Below are 20,888 nucleotides of genomic sequence, written 5' to 3' on the forward strand. Positions count from 1 at the left end.
CCGGCTGAGGGAATTACTGTCCCAGGCACAGACTGGCATTAACACCACAATACAATGGCTGTTTTTGGAGTGATGCTATGCCTGGGAATCGTGGACTGCTGTCGCATGCCATAACATTGTATTCAGTAATGAACTGTAGTTCTGCACTACCCCACATGACCATTGCCAGTGAGTATGTTGGTGTCCTGAGGAGAGGTCTTCCTCTTCCAATGTGTCACTTCGGGTGTCATGATGTGGGGAACCATTTGGTATGGTTTCAGGTCACAGTTGGCAGTAAGGGAACTCTTGACAGCACAATGGTATGCATGGACATTCTGTTCCCTCATGTGTTATTTCTTAGGCAACAGTAGATGCACTTTTTCAATAGGGCAGTGTTCATCTGCAAATGGAATGTGTCTATCAACAGGCCACCTGACACGAAGCTACTCTCATGGCCAGAAAGACAGCCACATCAGACCTCGATAGGACATCTGTGGGACCAGCTGAGATGTAGCTACATCACATTGCTTCCATCCAACAAGTGCATGCACTGAGGCCAGAGGAGGTGAATGTTTCTATATTCTGGTATATTCAATGTTGGTATAAAACCAGCATTCTGGTGTGTTTGATATTTGTGTAAATAGCTGCAATCTCTATCCAGGAATTCAGTTCTGCTCTGAATGTACATTAGGGTCAATAATAAAAATGCTTTCAGTTCTAAGTGTTTTACTTCAATGATGACCCTGCTTCAGATTTGGACTCAATTACGTTTCCAGCCCAGACAATATTGTTTTTGAACATTCACGTATTTTGAGTTATTTTTATTCTCCAAGATGGGCCACAGAAATTAGAAGACAATACAGTTAAAATTATTATTGAGAACTATCATGTCCCTTCTTTACATTAGTTCCTAACTTTCGTGTAATATAAACTGACAGGCCACTCCACTAGCAGAAGAAAGAATTGTTAATTTTGTAGAATTGGATTTAAATGATGTGGTGGGGTATACAGAAATGGTCTAGAGATGCTATAATTCTCATGAGAGAGTGACATTTACTACTAATAACCATGTTATTTTAATGTTCAACCAAACTACACTGCATACTTTTCATCAGTGAACATGACCAGAACATGCTGCCTTGACTTCTGACTTCTGTTTTTCATTCACGAAAATGAAAAGCTTTTTTTGTTAATTTCTGATTTTACAAATCGAAGAACAAATATGGAATTGGTAACTAAAGCTGAAACTAGGATCACACAGTATGAGAGTGGATAAGCCCTTCTTCCACAAGACAAATACGAACACATTTACAAACTACATAACAATATAAGTGACTTTTCCATCTCTGTAACTTTCCCAATTACCACCAAACACTCATCTGTATACTTTTTGTACCTGTTGCTTATACTTTTATGTTTTTGAAATAGCATTATTTTGGAAAGAGCATATTAAGCAAATTGCTATTGTATATACAAAAAGTAGAAAACATCTTTCTGTACACCCATAATTGTTTCATACAGATTAAGGTTAAAAGGGAAACAAGAGAATATGAGAATACTTACGAACTTCTGGGTATGGCAGGGGTGGCGCAGATGGAACTATGTTAAACTCATTTGACAGTCCATCTGTCGTACCCTGCTGACTTGTGCTGGGTGGCATGGCAGCTGCAATATTGGAGGAACATGGTGCAGTAGAGTACTGTGTCTGAGGTGGTGGACATGGTGCCGAAGCTGCGGATGACTGTGGAGATTTGACAGGGGCATCTTGCAAGGAGGGGAGTTGAGGAGTCTGCATGGAGGAGTTCAATATCTGTTTGGATAATGCAGGTGGTATGTAGCTCAAGAGTGGAATTGTTCCTAATTTTATTGGGATGTTTACATGTAAGTTTTTGTGGGGCCCATTGATAACAGCTTTAACCTGTTAACAGGAAAAATGAGAAGGAATTTCACATACTGTTTACAGATCATCATGTTCTAACAAAATATGGCACAAATACTGTTAAAACATGACACTTCATAATTTATGATTATTGAATACAAAATAACACACAATTGAGATAACAATTTAGTGTAACATTTATCTGCAACAAAGGAACACAAAGTTATAATTTACTACACACACTTTTCTCTATTTGAATGAATTTTTCTTGAAAAAATGTATCACTAATAATAGTGAGCTCCACACAAGTGTTTCTTAATAAATGAAAAGTACCAGTTTGCTTTTGTTAGCAAACTGGTGCTTTTCATTTATTGTAATGTTGTTCTACCACAAACCGATGGAAGATGCTGTTAATATAAGTATGTCTTCATTATGGAGTCAAACTTAGAATGCTTACATGCAAAAAGTAATCAAGATCAATGATACTGCATTTATTCAAATTGGATGGAGGCAAACTAGGAATTTTCAACTTTCTGGTCCAAGTTCTAGATGCATTTGGCCCCACAGGTTCATACACAATAGTCTCCATTTTGTCTGTTATTCTCTTTGTTTCCTTACGAGGTGAATGGGCAGTGAAACACACATTCTGAAAAGAAAAAAATGTATTAATTATTATTTGCAACAATATTTATGAAAACCAAAGTAAAAATTCAAACAGTGTAAAGAGTAAATGTAGATGCACTTTGTGAACAACCCACTTCAGTTATTAAATCAGTAATATGAGTGTAATTGATAATTTAATATTGAGCATGAACTTGATGAGCAAACAGAATTTACTATAGAACCATGACTTTTTTTAAAGGCATTCACATGAATGCCACACATGCTCTACAGTTCACTGTACTTTTCTTGTAAGTTTATCTGCTAAATAGTGGAAATAAATGACGTCCATACAATCAAAATTTTCTTTCTTATGCTGTTCTGTCGCAACCTACTCACAAATCCATTCAAATTATAAAAGTGTGTGTATGTATGTTTCACATCTCCTTCTAAACCACTGGATCAATTTCAACCAAACCTGGTGTGCATATCATTTACTGTAACAAAAGAATCACTGTATGTGTAAGAACCATCAACCTCTGAATGGGGTGGGGCTGAAAAAGAAGCATAGTTTATGATACACAAATAGCCTGATTATATCCATCCAGAATTCGAGAATGAGAGCACTTAGTGACTTGCAGCCAACTTAAGACATAATTTAAAATTTTTATAAGACATTTTCTTGCTGACAGCCCCCACAAAATGATGAAAGGGAAAAAGTTATTGGTTACTACATTTTTGTTGTTCATTTGGTAAAAGTACTGCATCATGTATGATGTTTTAATTTACTAATTCTATACTACTAACTCTATTCACCACACATTTTTCAGGCAGTACCCACAAATACAACTTGATACACATGCAAAATTACATCATTGTGTGACACATAGTTCAGGAGATATGACTTCACAAACATTGAGCTGCATGAAAACAAAACTGCAGGGCTAGATTTGCTTTGAGATGCAGATAAAATATGTGTATACAAATGTGACAAATACGTTAAATATATGTGGTAAAGCCCAGCATAAAAAGTTCCTCCTAAAAGATTGATTTCAACAAACCTTCATACATATATTACTTACTTTCTGGGAAGAAATACTGTGGGTGTAAAAAGCAGAAACCTCCTATTGAGGTGAAGGTGATAACATGGGGAAAGAAAAGAGAGTAGGTGGAGATGGACAGACAGAGATGGGGAAGGAGGAGGCGCACACAGATAGGGGAGAGGAGGAGATGGACAGAGAGAGGGGAAAGGATGAGATGTGCTAATAGAAGATTAGACTAAATACATACCCAAGCAATGCCAGTTACTCAGCTAGTAAACAATAAGTAGAGGTGTTAGTTGTTTGCATTTCATTTGCATACTTTTTCTTTTAGCTTATCTTAGGACTTCCTATGCTTTGCAAAAATGTATTCACTGTTTATTTTTTGCCTTCTTTTATGACTAAATAATAGTAAATGCACCCATAAATTTTTTCAGACTGAAATACAAACTTTCATATGTGTTCATGGAACAAGCTGAAATGATTAGATGGAGCATTTTCTTTCTCCAGTCTAATTTAATATGTGTTTATCACAAGGATGGCTGTGACGATTATGTCAACAGAATTGGTCAACATCAACCATTTTCATTGTTGTTCTTACACAATATTTCAGTAACGTAGCTTGTAACCTTCATCAGGTGTGACCTGAGGGTGCTCCTCGAGTAGACCTGGTTCAATATTTATGTCAGTGGCCTTACCCCTCCACCGGCTTCATAAAACTGTATTTACTGTTTTATTTTTTGCCTTCTTCTAAGACTAAATAATAGTAAATGCACTCATAATTTTTTTTGAACTGAAATACAAACTTTCATATGTTATCATGGGACAAGCTGAAATGATTAGATGGAGCATTTTCTTTCTCCAGTCAAATTTAATATGTGTTTATCACAAGGATGGCTGTGACAATTATGTCAACACAATTGGTCAACATTAACTGTTTTCATCGTTGTTCTTACACAATAACGTAGTTCGTAACCTTCATCAGGTGTGACCTGAGACTCCTCCTTGAGTGGACCTGGTCCAGTATTTATGTCAGTGGCCTTCCCCTCCAGTGGCGGTTGCAGGCGTTTCCTCTGCAGTCTGCACCCACTTGCTGCAACCTGCTGGAGAGCTGCCGTTCTGTTTACTGTCAGCTGCAGTTCTGGGCATTCACCCTGCTGTCTGCGCCCACAAGACCTGCTCCTGGGTGTTCCATCTTCTGCATGGTGCATTTGGAGTTCTGTCTGGGTTGCCAGCCATTCTCCATGTGGCCCTCTCCCACTCACTGCAATTTTCTGGGGCATCACCATTCCAGTTTCGGTCAACTGTGGTTCTGAGTGTTCCCTCTGTGTCCATGCCTATCAGATCCACTCCTGGACATTCTGTCTGTGGTCCAGAGAGCCTGGCACTCTGTTTGGGATTCGTTTTCTATATCCATGCCTTCAGTTCTTATGTTCATGGAGTGCTGCAGCTGTCCCCATTGCTCCTTTAACGATTCCAGAGCAGGATCCCGGGCTCTGCTTAGCTGGTAACCCAGGTCACAGTTCATGAGATTGTCAGTTACTTTTATTTCTATCAGTTCCCTTATAACACTGTCCCAAAAGCTGGGTGTCTGTGCTAGAATCTTGGTTTCATCATACTTCAGGGCATGATCTATTGCTAGACAGAGTTCAGTAGTGGCTGATTTTGTCAATTGTCTTTATCAGGTGTGCCTTCGATGTTCCTTGCACCTGATATCCACTGTTCTTGTCATCTGGCCAATGTAGGACGTGCCACATTGACAAGGTATATTGTAAATGGTTCCCGTAACCCCAGCTCATCTTTAACGTACCATCCCACCCGTCCCCCAATCTTGCTGAATGGACAGAAAATACACTTGATGTTGTGTCTATGGAGGATCCTCCTGATTCTGGCAGGGGAGATACGCTACCTTCTTTGCTTCATCTTGCTCTGCTTCTGGAACCTGTGTTGTAGTTGCTGGTTGGAGTGCCATCTCAATTTGTTTAGTAGTATATCCATTTTTGCAGACACTGTTTTAAGATGCTCTATTTCCAATGGTATACTCTCTTGGTCTGACAGGATATGTGCTTTATGGACCAATGTCTTAAGAACCCCGTTCTTATGTGCAGGGTGGTGACAGCTGCTGGCCTGCAGATATAAATCAGTGGGTGTGGTTTTTCAATACACTCTGTGACCAATGGATCCATCTGCATTCCTTTTAACTAGTAAATCCAGAAACGGCAGCTGGGCATTCTTCTCCAGTTCTATAGTAAACTTGATATTTGGGTGGCAGAAGTTAAGATGTTCAAGCAACTCACTGAGCCTGTCCTTCTCATGAGGCCAGATCACTAAGGTGTTGTCCACATTCATATTGCCCTTCTCTGTATACGTTCAATATCCCCTGCTAGTCCTATTTGATATGGGTCCCAAACACTTCAGCAGTACTCTAGGATGGGCCACACAAGTGATTTCTAAGCAATCTCTTCTGTAGACTGGTTGCACTTCCCCAGTATACTGCCAATAAACCTAAGTCTACCATCTGCTTTACCACATTCCATTTCACACCCCTATAAACCATGTGGATGTATATAATGTTGTCTCTAATGCCATCTCCTCAAATCTCTCCATAAACATGTTGGCAACCACAGGAGACAGTGGGCTGCCCGTAGCTACACCTACAGTTTGCTCGTAATATTGGTTCCCATTCAGGAAATATGTGGATGTCAGTGTATGCCTGAACAGGTCCAACAGAGCACTGTCAAATTTTTCCACGATCAGTTCTAGTGATTCTTTCAGTGGAACCCTAGTGAACAGAGATACCACATCAAAACTAACCATGATGTCTGAATCTATGATGTATAGTTGCTTGAGGCATTGCAGGAAGTCTTCTGAGTTTTGGATGTGGTCAAGACATTTCCACAAATATGGAGGCAGCAGAGCTCTAAAGTACTTGGCTGTTGCATATGTAGGTGCCCCAATATTACTGACAATTGAGCATAGCAGCACGTCCTCCTTGTGCATTTTATGCAAACCATTTAGTCTAGGTGGTACTGGTGCTTTTTCCCGGAGTTGTCTGATTACCTTATCGGGCATCCCCATCTCCTTCAGAAGAGCCCTGGTCTTCTTGTCCACCTTGTCAGTGAGGTCACACTCCAAGGTTCTATATGCAGGGTCCCTCAGAGGTTGGTGTATTTTCTCATCGTAATCCACTCGCTGCAGAATGACGGTAGAATTCCCTTTGTCTGGTGGCAGCACTACAATACTGTTGTCTTCCTGGAGCTTATTGAGTGCACACCTCTCCTCAGTTGTGATGTTTGATTTTGGAGGCCTGGCACTGGTGGAGCCCTGCAAGTCTCTTGGCAGACTTCCTCTGCCACATTAGGTGTAACTGTGGCTGCAACTTGCTCTATCACACTGATGAAACCAGAGATGGGCACATTTCTAGGGGTTGTTGTGAAGTTTAGACCCTTGCTGAGTAACTTTAAGGTTGCATTATCAAACTTTGTGCCACTTAGGTTTGTCACAGTGCAAAACTCCTCCATCTGCTGTGCTTTCTTGTTCATGCAGTCAAACTTTGCAGACTGGCAAGATGAAGCAGTCCTTCAGGCACACTCTGCTAAAGACCAGGAGGCATGGTCTACCCAGTTCCAGTCTTCCTCTGTTAAGGAGGCTGTCAAGTACAGATGAAGATGTAATAGCTCCCTTGCTACATCTAATCTGTGTCACATATCTCAGATCCTCTATCTCACCAGTGCCATGCTTGCTCTGCATTTTACCTTGTTCACCACTCTGGAGTTGATGTGATGTTTAATTTTGGTAAGTACTGGTACCACTTCTCCAACTCAACATCTCAGAATTCAGCATCCTCCCTTTCCTCTGTTGAAGCTTGTCCAGCTTCTTGAGATTCTGGTATATCTCCTCCCCATAGAGTCTTCTGATGTAACTCTTCAGGCTTTCCAGGTGATCTAATGACAGCTTGGGTTGTCGGATGTTCTACTGGATATCAGCATCGTTCTCGCATGATATTTTGGTAACGTAACTTGTAACCTATATCAGGTGCTCCCCAAGTGGGCCTGGTCCAGTATTTATGCCTGTGGCCTTCCCTGCACTGCCCTATGCTGGTTCTATTTCTGCCAGAATCAATAGCATCCTCTGTAAACACAACATCAAATGTGTTTTCTGTCTATCCAGCAAGATTGGGGGACAGGTGGGATGGTATGTTAAAGATGAGCTTTGTTACGGAAAACAGGCATTTACAATATGTTCTACATTGGCCAGACAACAAGAACAGTGGATATCAGGTGCAAGGAACATCAAAGGCACACCCGATTAAGACAGGTGACTAAATCAGCCATTACTGAACACTGTCTAGCACTAGATCATGCCACGAATTATGATGAAACAAAAATTCTAGCACAGACACCAAGATTTTGGGCAGAGTTATAAAGGAATCGATAGAGACACAAGTAACTGATAATATCATTAACTGCGACATGGGTTACCAGCTAAGCAGAGCCTGGGATCCTGCCCTGGAATTGTTAAAGGAGCAACAGGGACAGCTGCAGCACTCCATGAATAGAAGAACTGAAGGCGTGAATGTACAATACGATCTCCAGACAGAGTGCGAGGCTCTCCAGACCAAAGATGGAATGTACGGAAGGTGGTCTGATGGGCATGGACCACAGAGGGAATACCCAGAACCACAGCGACCAAAAATGGAATGGCAGCGCTCCAGAAGATCTCAGTGAGTGAGAGAGGACCGCATGGAGATCGCCTGCAAACCCAGACAGAACTCTAAATGCACAAAGCATATGATGGAACATGCAGGAGCAGGCCTGGTGGGTGCAGACTGCAGAAGGAACCTTCAGAACCATAGCAGATAGAAAAAAGAACGGCAGCGCTCCAGCAGGTTGCAGCGAGCGGGCGCAGACCACAGAGGGAACACCGGCAACGGCCGGTGGAGGGGGAAGGCCACAGACATAAATACTGGACCAGGTGCACTCAAGGAGCAGTCTCAGGTCCCACCTGATGAAGGATACACACTGTGTTACCGAAAAATTGTGCAAGAATGACACTGATATCTGACAGAGCACCCGAGAACCCAAGATGTCATTAGATCTGTGGGGAAGCCTAAAGAGTTACATTAACCATTTTGCTGCTACAGATATGCTGAGTAAGGTGTCATTACAGCCTAAGCCCACTAAATGCACCATGTCTACATCTACATGTAAATACGTACTCTGCAATCCACCATATGATGCGTGGCGGAGGGTACTTCGTACCACAACTAGCATCTTGTCTTCCTGTTCCATCTCCCAAACAGAAAGAGGGAAAAATGACTGCCTATATGCCTCTGTACGAGCCCTAATCTCTCTTATCTCACCTTTGTGGTCTTTCCGCAAAATATAAGTTGGCGGCAGTAAAATTGTACTGCAGTCAGACTCAAATGCTGGTTCTCTGCATTTCCTCATTAGCGATTCACGAAAAGAACACCTCCTTTCCTCCAGAGACTCCCAAGCATTACCGTAACACTCGTGTGATGATCAAACCTACCAGTAACAAATCTAGCAGCCCGCCTCTGAATTGTTTTTATGTCCTCCCTCAATCCGACTTGATAGGGATCCCAAACGCTTCAGCAGTACTCAAGAAGAGGTCGTATTAGTGTTTTATAAGCAGTCCCCGTTACAGATGAACCACATCTTTCCAAAATTCTACCAATGAACTGAAGATGATTATCCGCTTTCCCCACAACTGCCATTACATGCTTGTCTCACTTCATATCGTTCTGCAATGTTACGCCCAAATATTTAATCGACGTGACTGTGTCAAACACTACACTACTAATGGAGTATTCAAACATTATGGGATTCTTTTTCCTATTCATCTGCTGCCATTCCTTACACCAAGCACAAATCCTGTCCAAGTCATCTTGTATCCTCCTACAGTCACTCAATGATGACACCTTCCCACACACCACAGCATCATCGCCAAACAGCCGCACATTGCTATCCACCCTATCCAAAAGATCATTTGTGTAGATAGAAAACACCTGCAGACCTACCACACTTACCTGGGGCACTCCATATGATACCCTCACCTCCGATGAACACTCACCATCGAGGACAACATACTGGGTTCTATTACTTAAGAAGTCTTCGAGCCACTCACATACTTGGGGACCAATCCGATACGCTTGTACCTTAGTTAGGGGTCTGCAGTGGGGCACCAAGTCAAACACTTTCCGGAAGTCAAGGAATATGGCATCCATCTGATACCCTTCATCCATGGTTCACAAGATATCATGTGAAAAAAGGTCGAGTTGCGTTTCGCAGGAGCAATGCTTTCTAAAGACGTACTGATGCATGGGCAGCAACTTCTCTGTCTCCAGGAAATTCAATATATTCGAACTGAGAATATGTTTGAGAATCCTGCAACAAACCGATGTTAAGGATACTGGTCTGTAATTTTGAGGATCCGTCCTTCTAGCCTTCTTATATACAGGCGTCACCTGCACTTTTTTCTAGTCACTTGGGACTTTACGCTGGGCAAGAGATTCACGATAAATGCAAGCTAAGTAAGGAGTCAATGCAGTAGAGTACTCTCTGTAAAACTGAATTGGAATCCCATCAGGACCTGGTGATTTATTTATTTTCAACCCATTTAGCTGCTTCATAACCCCAGGGATGTCTATCACTATGTCCTCCATACAGGAATCTTCAAGAGATTCAAACGGCAGTATGTTTGTACGATCCTCTTGCGTGAAAGATTTCTCAAATGGTAAATTTAAAATTTCAGCTTTCATTTTGCTGTCTTCTGTTGCCAGGCCAGACTGATCAGTGAGTGACTGGATGGAAGCCTTCGACCCACTTACTGATTTTACGTAAGACCAGAATTTCCTTGGGTTTTCAGCAAGATCTTTGCTAAGGTATGACAGTGGTAGTGGTTGTATGCTTTTTACAGTAACATGAATCTATACTAACTTTTGCCTGTCCTCATTCTCCCGATCTTTCTTGTACCGCAAGTGCGACTGTCTTTGCTTCCTGAGCATTCTCTGAATTGCGCTGTTAAGCCACGGTGGGTCTTTTCCGTCCGTAACCCACTTTTTCGGCACATACTTCTCCAATGCATGATTTACAATGTGTTAAAAATTTTCCTATAATTCTTCCACGTCCATCGTACCGGAAGTAAATGAAGTCGATTGACCAACTTTTTTACTTTCGTAACCATAGTCATAATGACAACATCATGATCACTAATCCCTGTCTCAAAACTGACACCGTCCATGAGGTCTGGTCTGTTCGTGGGTACCAGATCTAAAATATTTCCATTACGTGTTGGCTTTCAATTTAGCTACTCAAGACAGTTTTCGGATAATGTGTTCAAAATTAATTCACATGACTGTTTGTCAGAACCACCTGTAATGAATCCATAGACATCCCAGTCTATACTAGGTAGGTTGAAGTAGCCTCTGACTAATATAGCATGATCCGGGTACTTCTGTGATACAGAGTGTAGACCCCCTATGAATTATTCTAGAACTGTCATGGTGGAACTTGGTGGCTGGTAATAACATCCAACAATTAACTTAATTTCTCCTAGCCCTGTTAAATGTGTCCAGATAACTTCACAATCACACTCTACTTCGACCTCAGTAGACGCAATATTTTTGTCAACTGCAATGAAGACACTTCCTCCTATGGGGTCTAATCTGTCTTTCTGATACATGCTCCAACCCTCACTAAATATTTCAGAACTTCCTATCTCAGGGTTCAACCAGGTCTCAGTCCCGAGAATAATTTGTGCGCCACACGCTTCCTGGAGGGCAATAAATTCAGCAACTTTATTCTGAACACTCTGAAAATTTACTGCTAATATCTTTATAGCTGAGGTGTCATTACACTGAGCGCATCCTGATTTCCCTGCCTGTATGTTGACTGGTGAGTGTTCATCACAACACCTTGCATTACTGCCTAGCCTAAAAAACCCCCATGTTCATGCCACAAGTACTCTGCTACCCGAGTAGCTGCTTCCTTTGTGTAGTGCACCCCTGACCTATCAGGGGCATCCTAAAATTCCCCACCCAATAGTGCAAGTCTAGAAATCTGCAGCCAGGACTGTCACAGAGTTGACGAAGCCTCTGGTTGAGACCCTCCACTCAGCTCCAAACCAAAGGATGCCGATCCACTCTGGGAACAATGATGCAAAGAGAGCTTTGCTTGCACCCCACATGCGAGGCCAGTGGTCTTCACCAAATCCGCCATCCGCCTGTATGAACTGAGGATTGCCTCAGAACCCAAGTGACACACATCATTGGTGCCGACGTGAGCAACGACTTGCAGACGATTGCACCCCTACACTTGATAGCCGCATGCAAGACTGCCTCCACATCTTGGATGAGGCCCCCCGGCAGACAAACCGAGTGCACATTGGAATTCTTTCCAGCCCTGTACGCTATTTCCCTAAGGGGCTCCATCACCCGCCTAACGTTGGAGCTCCCAATAACCAGCAAGCCTTTGCTCCCGTGTGCCTCCTCGGGCCCTGCTGAAGGAGCGGCCACCTGCCAACTGACAGGATGAACGAGTGAGGCCAGCCAGCCAGCCTCCACATTGACCCTCCGCCTCGAGCGGCGTGAACGCGTTGCAGTCTGCCACTCACCTTGAGGTGAGGGCGGCCCCAACGTGCCGGGTACACTAGAAGGTGCCTTGGTGGCTGAGTCAACGGATGCAGCAAGTGACACCTGGGGTGTGTCAAGCGAAGCGCCAGACCCTCCACCGTTTCTGCACCTCAAGGCAGCAGCCTGAAGGTGGCTGCCAACAGCACGCTCAGCTGCTCATGAATGGCGGCCAGTTCCTCCTGCGCCCGCACACAGCACGCACACACCCATCCATCCTACTGCTAATATCTGGTCGTATTGGTGACAACTTAATGCCTGCTGTATTACCTGTGCTTGTCTCCTGGCCATGTGCTGAACATTTTTCATAGCTTGTGAGGTACACACTGTAGAATCTGTATGCCCACACTCTGTAATTTATCTGTGCTCTTGGTGCATGCTAACACAATAATTCATTCACAGGCAGCTTACAAAGGAAATGAATTCCAAATTGGAAAAAAACTTCTGTTGCATCTGTTTTAAATACAAATTCTTTCCTCTCTGTCAGAATAATTTCATCACATCATGAAGAGAAGCTGCCTGATTTTTTATTAACTGGTATTATGTGTGCTGTGTATTTACTTTGTGCTTTGAACAAATATTTTTGCATGTAAAGACTCAGGTCCATCTGTTGCTAGCACACTGTTTCATCTGGAGAGATGGTTCAAACTCGAAGCCTTTAAGCTTTTTAATTCCTTTTACAATGTACAGTTTGTTGTTTAGCCCTTTTATATGTCCGTTCAGTGTTTTGTTTCAGCCTTTTTATATGTCCCTAGACCACATGGAGATGCAATAATCATGATACCTAAATATAATCATCTCTGTTATGTGGTAATAACTTTAGTGTATCATTAGCAGATAGATATGTACAGTTTTTGTTTTACTATAGCAGTGTATGCTGTGTAATTACCTCATGCACAAATACAGTGTAGCATCATCTGAACCAGCAAGCCTGTTTCTTGGGAGTACATTTCTTCATTTGGAGACACACAGCAAAGTGAGGAAACTTAATTGTTTAAATACTTTTTACAATACTTGGAATGTCTTTCATCCTTACTTATGTCCTTACATTGTACCCTAGTATAATTGTTTCTGCTGTGTTGTGATAAATTCAGCAGATCATAAAGTAATGAATATGTGTAGTTCTTGTTTAACTGGCAAACTGAATCCTGTGTATTTATTTCATGTATGGTACAGGTACTGCAGCGACTGAACTACCAGGCCTGTTTGTTGCAAGCGTATTCTATTATCTGGAGAGGGATTTCAACCTCAGGGACTTGAAGTATTTGAATACTTGTTTTAATATGAACTATATATTATCAATTTTGCTCTATGTCCCTGTAGTAATTTCAGCACCAAATAACATCCAAATGCATTTGCCTACATTACATGGTAATAATATGGGCATGTTATAAGTAGATGTACATGTATGGGTTTTGTTTTACTACAACAATGTATGCTGTGAAATATCATTAGGTACAGAATATATATAGTAGCATCTGAAACACATGTCTGTTTGTTTGCCAATGAATGACTTCATCTGAAAGAACTGTTTGAATTTTTTTTATACTCATTGTATCTATTTCGCATCCGTCCTTTTGATCCAGGCTTTGGTCTGACACCAACAAAATTAAAAATAGGGTTTTGTATTCTCTCTCTCTTTTAATAATTTGTTTAGAAGTGTCAAATATTTTCAACTATCAATTTTAGTTCCCAGTGAATTGTATTGTTCCTTTGTGTGACAAATCTTGAAACAAGGTACAACACATAATGGTTTGTCACAAGTTTTGCGTTAGTGTACAGTTCCTGGTGCACTTTCTGTTTTGTGGAAACCATACATCAGCAGATTAGCAAATTTTTCTTTTAATGTACACTAGAAATAACATCAAGGAAATGCCTATTTGTAAATGTAGAGGATTCTTGTCATTTGATCGTTTTCTCTGCCAGAGTTTCTCCAATCCATTACATATTTTTCTACAGTTTCTCCAAGTGCCATTTTTCACCCAGTAACCAACCTGAGGAGAGCATGAGCAATTAAAATGCACTAATCCAGAATGTGAAAAAATATTTCTTATGCCATTTCCCAGTGTTATGCATCAATCTTACTAAGCTCAGTAGTATGTCACAAATGTAAACTGCACTCAAACTTCAGTTTCAATTTGCAATATATTGGGGTTTATTGCTTTTCTTGCCAGTATTTCTGTCGCCCTTCTTCATTTCAACCTTTTGTGTTGTGTTGTATATGATCAACATCTGGGCTTCTGTTTTATCACACTAATTGATAGCAATCCTTTTATCTGTAAAACTTCAACTCAGTTTCTCCTTGTCTCAGTTATCTCTGCACATTACACCTCTCATTATGAACAGCACCACATGATCATTCAGTGGTTGTGAAGACAGGAATAGGTCTGGAATGAAATACTATTATATGTCCCTGTTCTGAATAAGCTCTCGTCAGTGTTCCTACTACATCTCTACTTTTCTCAACTGTGGAATGCAATTCCTGTTGTTGTGCCAGAATATACAATGAATTCCAAAATGTACGTAGTCTGACTGACACAGCAGCAATGTTTTTATTCTGAATTTATTTAATTTGGATGGAATATACTGTTTAAAAGATAATTGTCCTTGTACAACAAGAGACTTTTATAAATGCAAAGTTTCTGATGTGGACTATATATGTCAAAAACATCAAACACACAATTTCTAATTTTAAGCAAACTGTTGCCTCCATCTCCTGCACAGTTGTCACTAATCAATAGCATTTTCAAGAGGAAAATAAAACTGTTCTTGGACACAATTTTGCTGAAAACTGGAATGTTACAAGTAAGTCAACGGACCAAAAAAATCACTTATTTTCAACTTTTATCTTGAGCCATTAGAGGACAAATAGAAAAAAAAACAATAAAATTTCTCAAAGCCAGTATCATTCCCCCTTAACCACTGAGAATGCACACTTTCAAGAGTATTTGCCATGGTGAATATGTAAAAGTGATTCGTTTCATCAACTATAAAATAAAACATGTCTCCTGATGGGAATATTATAACAAAAGTCAGAATGCATGAGTCATTAATCAATTAACATTGGTTCTCTGAAGTCAAATTTTAATAGTTAGAAATCCAATCAAAAGTGACACTGTGGTGTGCTCTTTTTCAGAGGGTTTTGCTATCATTTTGTGATTCTTTGCATCTTGAATATCTCCCAACTTCAGCTATTATAGAAGCATCAAACTGGTGTAATGTACCAGCTGATGTACAGGGCTCAGGACTATTTTTGAGATTCCGTTGAGGAATCACCACTGTTATGGGCATCAAAGAATTCACACTCACTGTCACTCCTCATGAGTATCTGCAGTATATCTGTGTTTGTGGAACTACAGTGATGTGAAATTTCTGCAGTGACAGATCACATCGGCAAATGTGAAAATATTATAGACCTGAACTGTGTGACATGATGCAGAGATGTTTAGTTTTTGGTCCAGTTTCTTTGTTTAGTTTTTATTCTTAGTTTATTTTATGAAATTTTGTGAGCTAGATTCTTTTGCTCACATTAAATTATTCAAAACTGAAATTTGCTGATTGCAAACAAGTTGTTATTGTATAATACCTTCTTTAGAGAACATGTAACAGCACTTATTGTTTCTTCAGTTGCATTATCAACCTCTACTGTCACAGGTATTTCTTGTCCAGAGACAAATCCTGTAGCTGGAACTTTAGCAACTAATGTTAAAGGGCCGGATCTGCACCAGCAGCAGCACAGAGTTTTCTCAGTGACTTGTGATACTGGTTCCTGAAACATTATAGTGCAAAATGTTGTATTCTATGGACAAAAAATAGAAGCCACTGAATATGCTAATCTACATATGTAATAGCTGCTGTTATATGAAATTTAATATAGTAAAAAGCATGCAAAAGAGTTTTGATCCATGTTGGAAAGTCATAGCTTGCTTCTACATAAATTTAAATTGAACTCTTTACACAGAAGCTTAAGCTCTTCCTAGCCTTTTTTCTGTATCTGTTAATTAACTAGTGATAAGAACTAATGCAGCCAGAGTAATGTGACTGTCACACCAACAGACAGAATATTTTATGCCTTTTTGTACCAGCAAATCACAGCACCATGCAAGGTTGCAATAAACAAGAAGTTTAGTTTACTGTGGAAAGAACACACCTAGTGTGACACAAAGATGGAACATCATGTCACTGTACAGACAATTGTTTAAAATCCCTCATGTGGTGCACCTCACAATTTGAGTATGTCTCTTCGATGCAATTAAACTTGATTTCATTCTTATAATACTCTGACCATATTGAAAAACAAGTGGACATTCAAAGACAAAGATGCATCTATTGCCCCCAAAAATTATTTAAAATCATCTGCCGAAAATATGCTTTTATAAAAATAACATTTTAGTGTGTTAGCTGTAGTATGGGTGCAAAATGTTGGATGCCTTTTAGCACTGGTATTATTCTATATGCACTTGTGTTATTACATGTGAATCTCAAAAATAAAGACATGTGTGTAAGGAGGGAACCTTACCATGATTAAAATACTTCTGTAGCCACAGGACAGTAACTATGCTCTGCTTTTAGAAGGTGAACATTAAAGAAAATGTGATTGGTTGAGGGTTTCTAGAGAATGAAGGATCACAGTTATTGGGCTGGAAATTATTTGGTGCATGAATGAAATATTTAAGGCTTTATTTCATACTTTTCCCATGACCATTTGTATTGATGTTTAAACTTTATATTGACTATTATTAAGACCTCATAGAAAAAATACACGCATCTATTTGCATGGATTACAAACAAGAAATGCCTCCCCTCTCACCTCCATCACACACAAACACACACACACACACACACACACACACACACACACACACACACACAGAGAGAGAGAGAGAGAGAGAGAGAGAGAGAGAGAGAGAGAACATTTATGGAGAAGCTCATCTGCATTAGTATCTAAATTATCCTCCCCAACCATCCGTGCAGGAAAGGTACATGTCCAAACAAATGCAACCAAATTATTACACAAATTCTTTAAAAGTAAAGGAGACCACTCACCAAATAGCAGAAGCAATGAGTCACTGACAGATGCACACAAAAGAGACAGAGAGCTTACTAGTTTGTCAGTCTAGCGCACAAATACACACACATATGTATATGGCCAAATCAAATCCTAGCTATAATACTATTAATATTTGCAGTTATCATTGCTCAACTGCCTATTTCATTTGTGGTTATCCTATAGATAAGAACCATTCTGTCTTCTGCAACTGTACGTTTATTTTGTTTTTAACTAAACGTATTTTGCCCATTCATACTAGACATCATCAGTGACCTATAATATAATGAATATTATATAATTCATTGGAACCTTATACCAGTCTTCTTGCAAAATAGTGGCAAGTTCAGATAATGATGATGGATGTGAATAGTGATCATGGACCCTTTCCTATGAAGCAGGTTCAGTTATATTGAGACTGTTGACTGTAGTGGCCAGGGACATGTGACAATTCATCCTTATGCTCATAAAACCAGTCCTGGATGACACAAGGGGCCCTGTCATCTTGGAATAAAGTATCACCATTGGGAACAAACATTGTACCACGAGATGGACTTGATTAGCCAAAATGATCACATAATCCTTGGAAGTGATGCAGAGCAACCAAGGGGCCCATGCATTACCACATAATGATTGCCAAAATCATCATTGAAGCCCCACCATGTTTCACTTTCAGCAGGACTCAGCCTGCATGATATGCTTGGGACAACATATGCTAGATGTAAACTCAGACAGTGGTTTTAAACAGTGTGAAAGAAGACTCATCTGACCAAATGACTTACTTCCATTGCTCCATAGTCCATGTTTCATGGCTCCAGCAGTATGTTTTCCTGTTACCGGCATTTGCACCACTGAAATGTAATTTTTGGAATTCTAGCTTGCCCTGCAATTCTCAGCTTATGGAGCTTTTAGTGTTGCTTTGGTGCTGACAGGGTGTAAGAGTGTGGCATTCAGTTCTGCAGGGACTTTGGCAGCTATCATCCTCTTATTTTTCGTCCCACTACTCTTCAATGACTCTCTCTCACAATCACTCAACACACATTTCCATCTGCGTTGTGACTTAGTGGTTCATTGTTTTTTCTTTTCCCTGTATGTGGTACAAATCTTCAATATGGTGCATCTTGAAATTCCAAACTGTTCAGCGACCTTGGTTATGGAAGCACCAATGGTACAAGCACCAACTATGTGCCCAAGTTTGAATCCACTTAGCTCTAAAACAATATACTCACTACTATACAGTTCTGATTATGACTGATACTTAAAGCCTATTGAGGGAACTGCACAGGTGTCATTTGTAGTTTGCAGAACCTACAGTCTTGGCTAGCATCTCCTTTTACATTTAAGCATATGTTTCTTGAGGTGTTTTCATGTTTTTGTCCACTCCCTATATCTATCACTAAATAAGTTTCTAAAAACAAAGTTGATGTGACTTACCAAAGAAAAGCGCTGGCAGGTCAATAGATACACAAACAAACACAAACATACAGACAAAATTCAAGCTTTCGCAACCAACGGTTGCTTCTTCAGGAAAGACATGCTTGTGTCTGTGTATGTGTGGGTGGATATGTGTGTGTGTGCGTGTGTATACCTGTCCTATTTTCCCCTTAAGGTAAGTCTTTCCACTCCCGGGATTGGAATGACTCCTTACCCTCTCCCTTAAAACCTACATCCTTTCGTATTTCCCTCTCCTTCCCTCTTTCCTGAAGAAGCAACCGTTGGTTGCGAAAGCTTGAATTTTGTCTGTATGTTTGTGTTTGTTTGTGTATCTATCAACCTGCCAGTGCTTTTGTTTGGTAAGTCACATCAACTTTGTTTTTAGATATATTTTCCCACGTGGAATGTTTCCCTCTATTATATTCATCACTAAATAAGTTTCTTTGCATAACAGAGAACTGATGATGCATAGCATGACTGTACAAAACATATTTCGTTAGATGCAAAAGAAATATTCAGCTTGAAAAGACAGAACTTTTCTTACCTAGATTATCAACATGAAACATTGCTGTAATGTTGCTAATACAAACAAAACATATATTTTTTCACATAATTTGAGGACCTGTAGTCACAACAGCACATACTTAAGGGATGCAGTTAAAACTTGTATTCATTCAAACCATGACCATGAAGAAAATTTACTTCCTTATATATGTTTGTAGCATAAAAATATGCACTGTCACTTATTCTACTATTTTAAACAATCACTTAAACTGTTTGTGGCATAATGAAGACTTTAGTACTGCATGCAAGTAATTGTTCTTGCAAAATTAACCAATGTCTGTGGAATGTGATGTATAAATGTTAATGTACTATTGTAATTGCATCAGTTGACTTGTCCTATATTACTTGTACACTAGCTGTATACTATGTAATCAACAGGACCAAATAAATAAAATCACATATTAGAGATATATACCCCACAGTAAACAATTCAAATGTTAATCTCAGCTGTTCTTGTATTATGCAGTTTCAAACAAGAAACAATGGCCTGATGGCATCAGAAATAGATATAAATGTTCATACACTAAATGATGTGCTATATGTAACATTCCTTTGTACATCAGCATTAAAATAAATCATTGTCATTGTGTTGACATGAAGCTTAGGGTGCTAGCTTATTTTACCGCCATTTACTTGCTTTTTGTTTGTGGAATTATTTTGTGGAAGAATATACCAAAATAAAGTATTCTTGTTGCAAAAATGAGCAATAAAAACAAAATATATGTAAGATGATGACATGTCTTACAGAGACCTTTAAAAATGCCATTGGAATCTTATATTCACTTAACAGTGTACTCTATATTAAAAACAAATCCTTTCGTCTTTCCCTCTCCTTCCTGAAGAAGCAACCATCGGTTGCAAAAGCTAGTAATTCTGTGTGTGTGTGTGTGTGTTGTGTTTTGTTCATTGTACCTGTCTGCCAGCGCTTTCCTGCTTTGTAAGTCTTGGAATCTTTGTTTTTAATATATTTTTCCCATGTGGAAGTTTCTTTCTATTTTATTAACAGTGTACTCTTGTTTGCTATTTATTGATAATAAGAAAAACCATGTTTGAATGATCTATGATTCACTCATAATTAATTTTCTCATTCACTTTACTCTTTTTTTCTATAACATTCTATGAGATTACAGCCTACAACAAATGAAAGTGAAAATTTTACTTAATGGACCTTAATTTATGAACAATAAAAACTGAGTTTCAGAGTGTTAATAATAGGAAAAAGAAAAACAGTACCTAGACTATAAAAATCTTTATTTATCTCTTGTTCACGATTTCAAAGAGCATCACATTTCCTGCACAAACCTGTTATGAATCCACTATTCAAAGATTACACAGCCTGCCTGAGATCTTCATAATTAAAACATAAACTGTACTTTCATTAGCCTCTCTTTCCTTCATGGAATGTTATCCATTGCTGAAATCACATACGCTAAAATTTCTTGAGGTGGTGAACATTTGTCACATTGTACCAGTAGAAAATGATGACATGCCACATGCTTTGTAGTTAATGGGAAAACTTTCATTCTAGAAAGTAAGTGTCTTTCACAGTTCAGTGGGAAGATGTTGAACTTCAAAAGCAACAAGTACTCACTATACATTTCAGTAAAGTGTACTTAGTTTTAATTTAAGTACATTACTTACCTGCATACACCACAAATTTAGTAGATATTTATTTTACATGAAAAACAATATTGA

At 39.6% G+C, this 20,888-nt stretch overlaps 1 protein-coding gene across 1 annotated transcript in view; it reads right to left on the minus strand.

The window, feature by feature from the left end:
- Positions 1-20,888, minus strand: part of LOC126334588 (arrestin domain-containing protein 3-like) — a 164,404-nt gene that overhangs the window by 25,447 nt on the left and 118,069 nt on the right. The window contains exons 4-6 of the mRNA XM_049996979.1: positions 15,735-15,917; positions 2,316-2,504; positions 1,543-1,897 (exon numbers count right to left, since the gene is read on the minus strand). Of these exons, the coding sequence (XP_049852936.1) occupies positions 1,543-1,897; positions 2,316-2,504; positions 15,735-15,917 (727 nt within the window). The remainder of the gene's footprint in view (positions 1-1,542; positions 1,898-2,315; positions 2,505-15,734; positions 15,918-20,888) is intronic.

Source organism: Schistocerca gregaria, chromosome 2 (assembly GCF_023897955.1).
Source record: "Schistocerca gregaria isolate iqSchGreg1 chromosome 2, iqSchGreg1.2, whole genome shotgun sequence".
Taxonomy (NCBI): domain Eukaryota; kingdom Metazoa; phylum Arthropoda; class Insecta; order Orthoptera; family Acrididae; genus Schistocerca; species Schistocerca gregaria.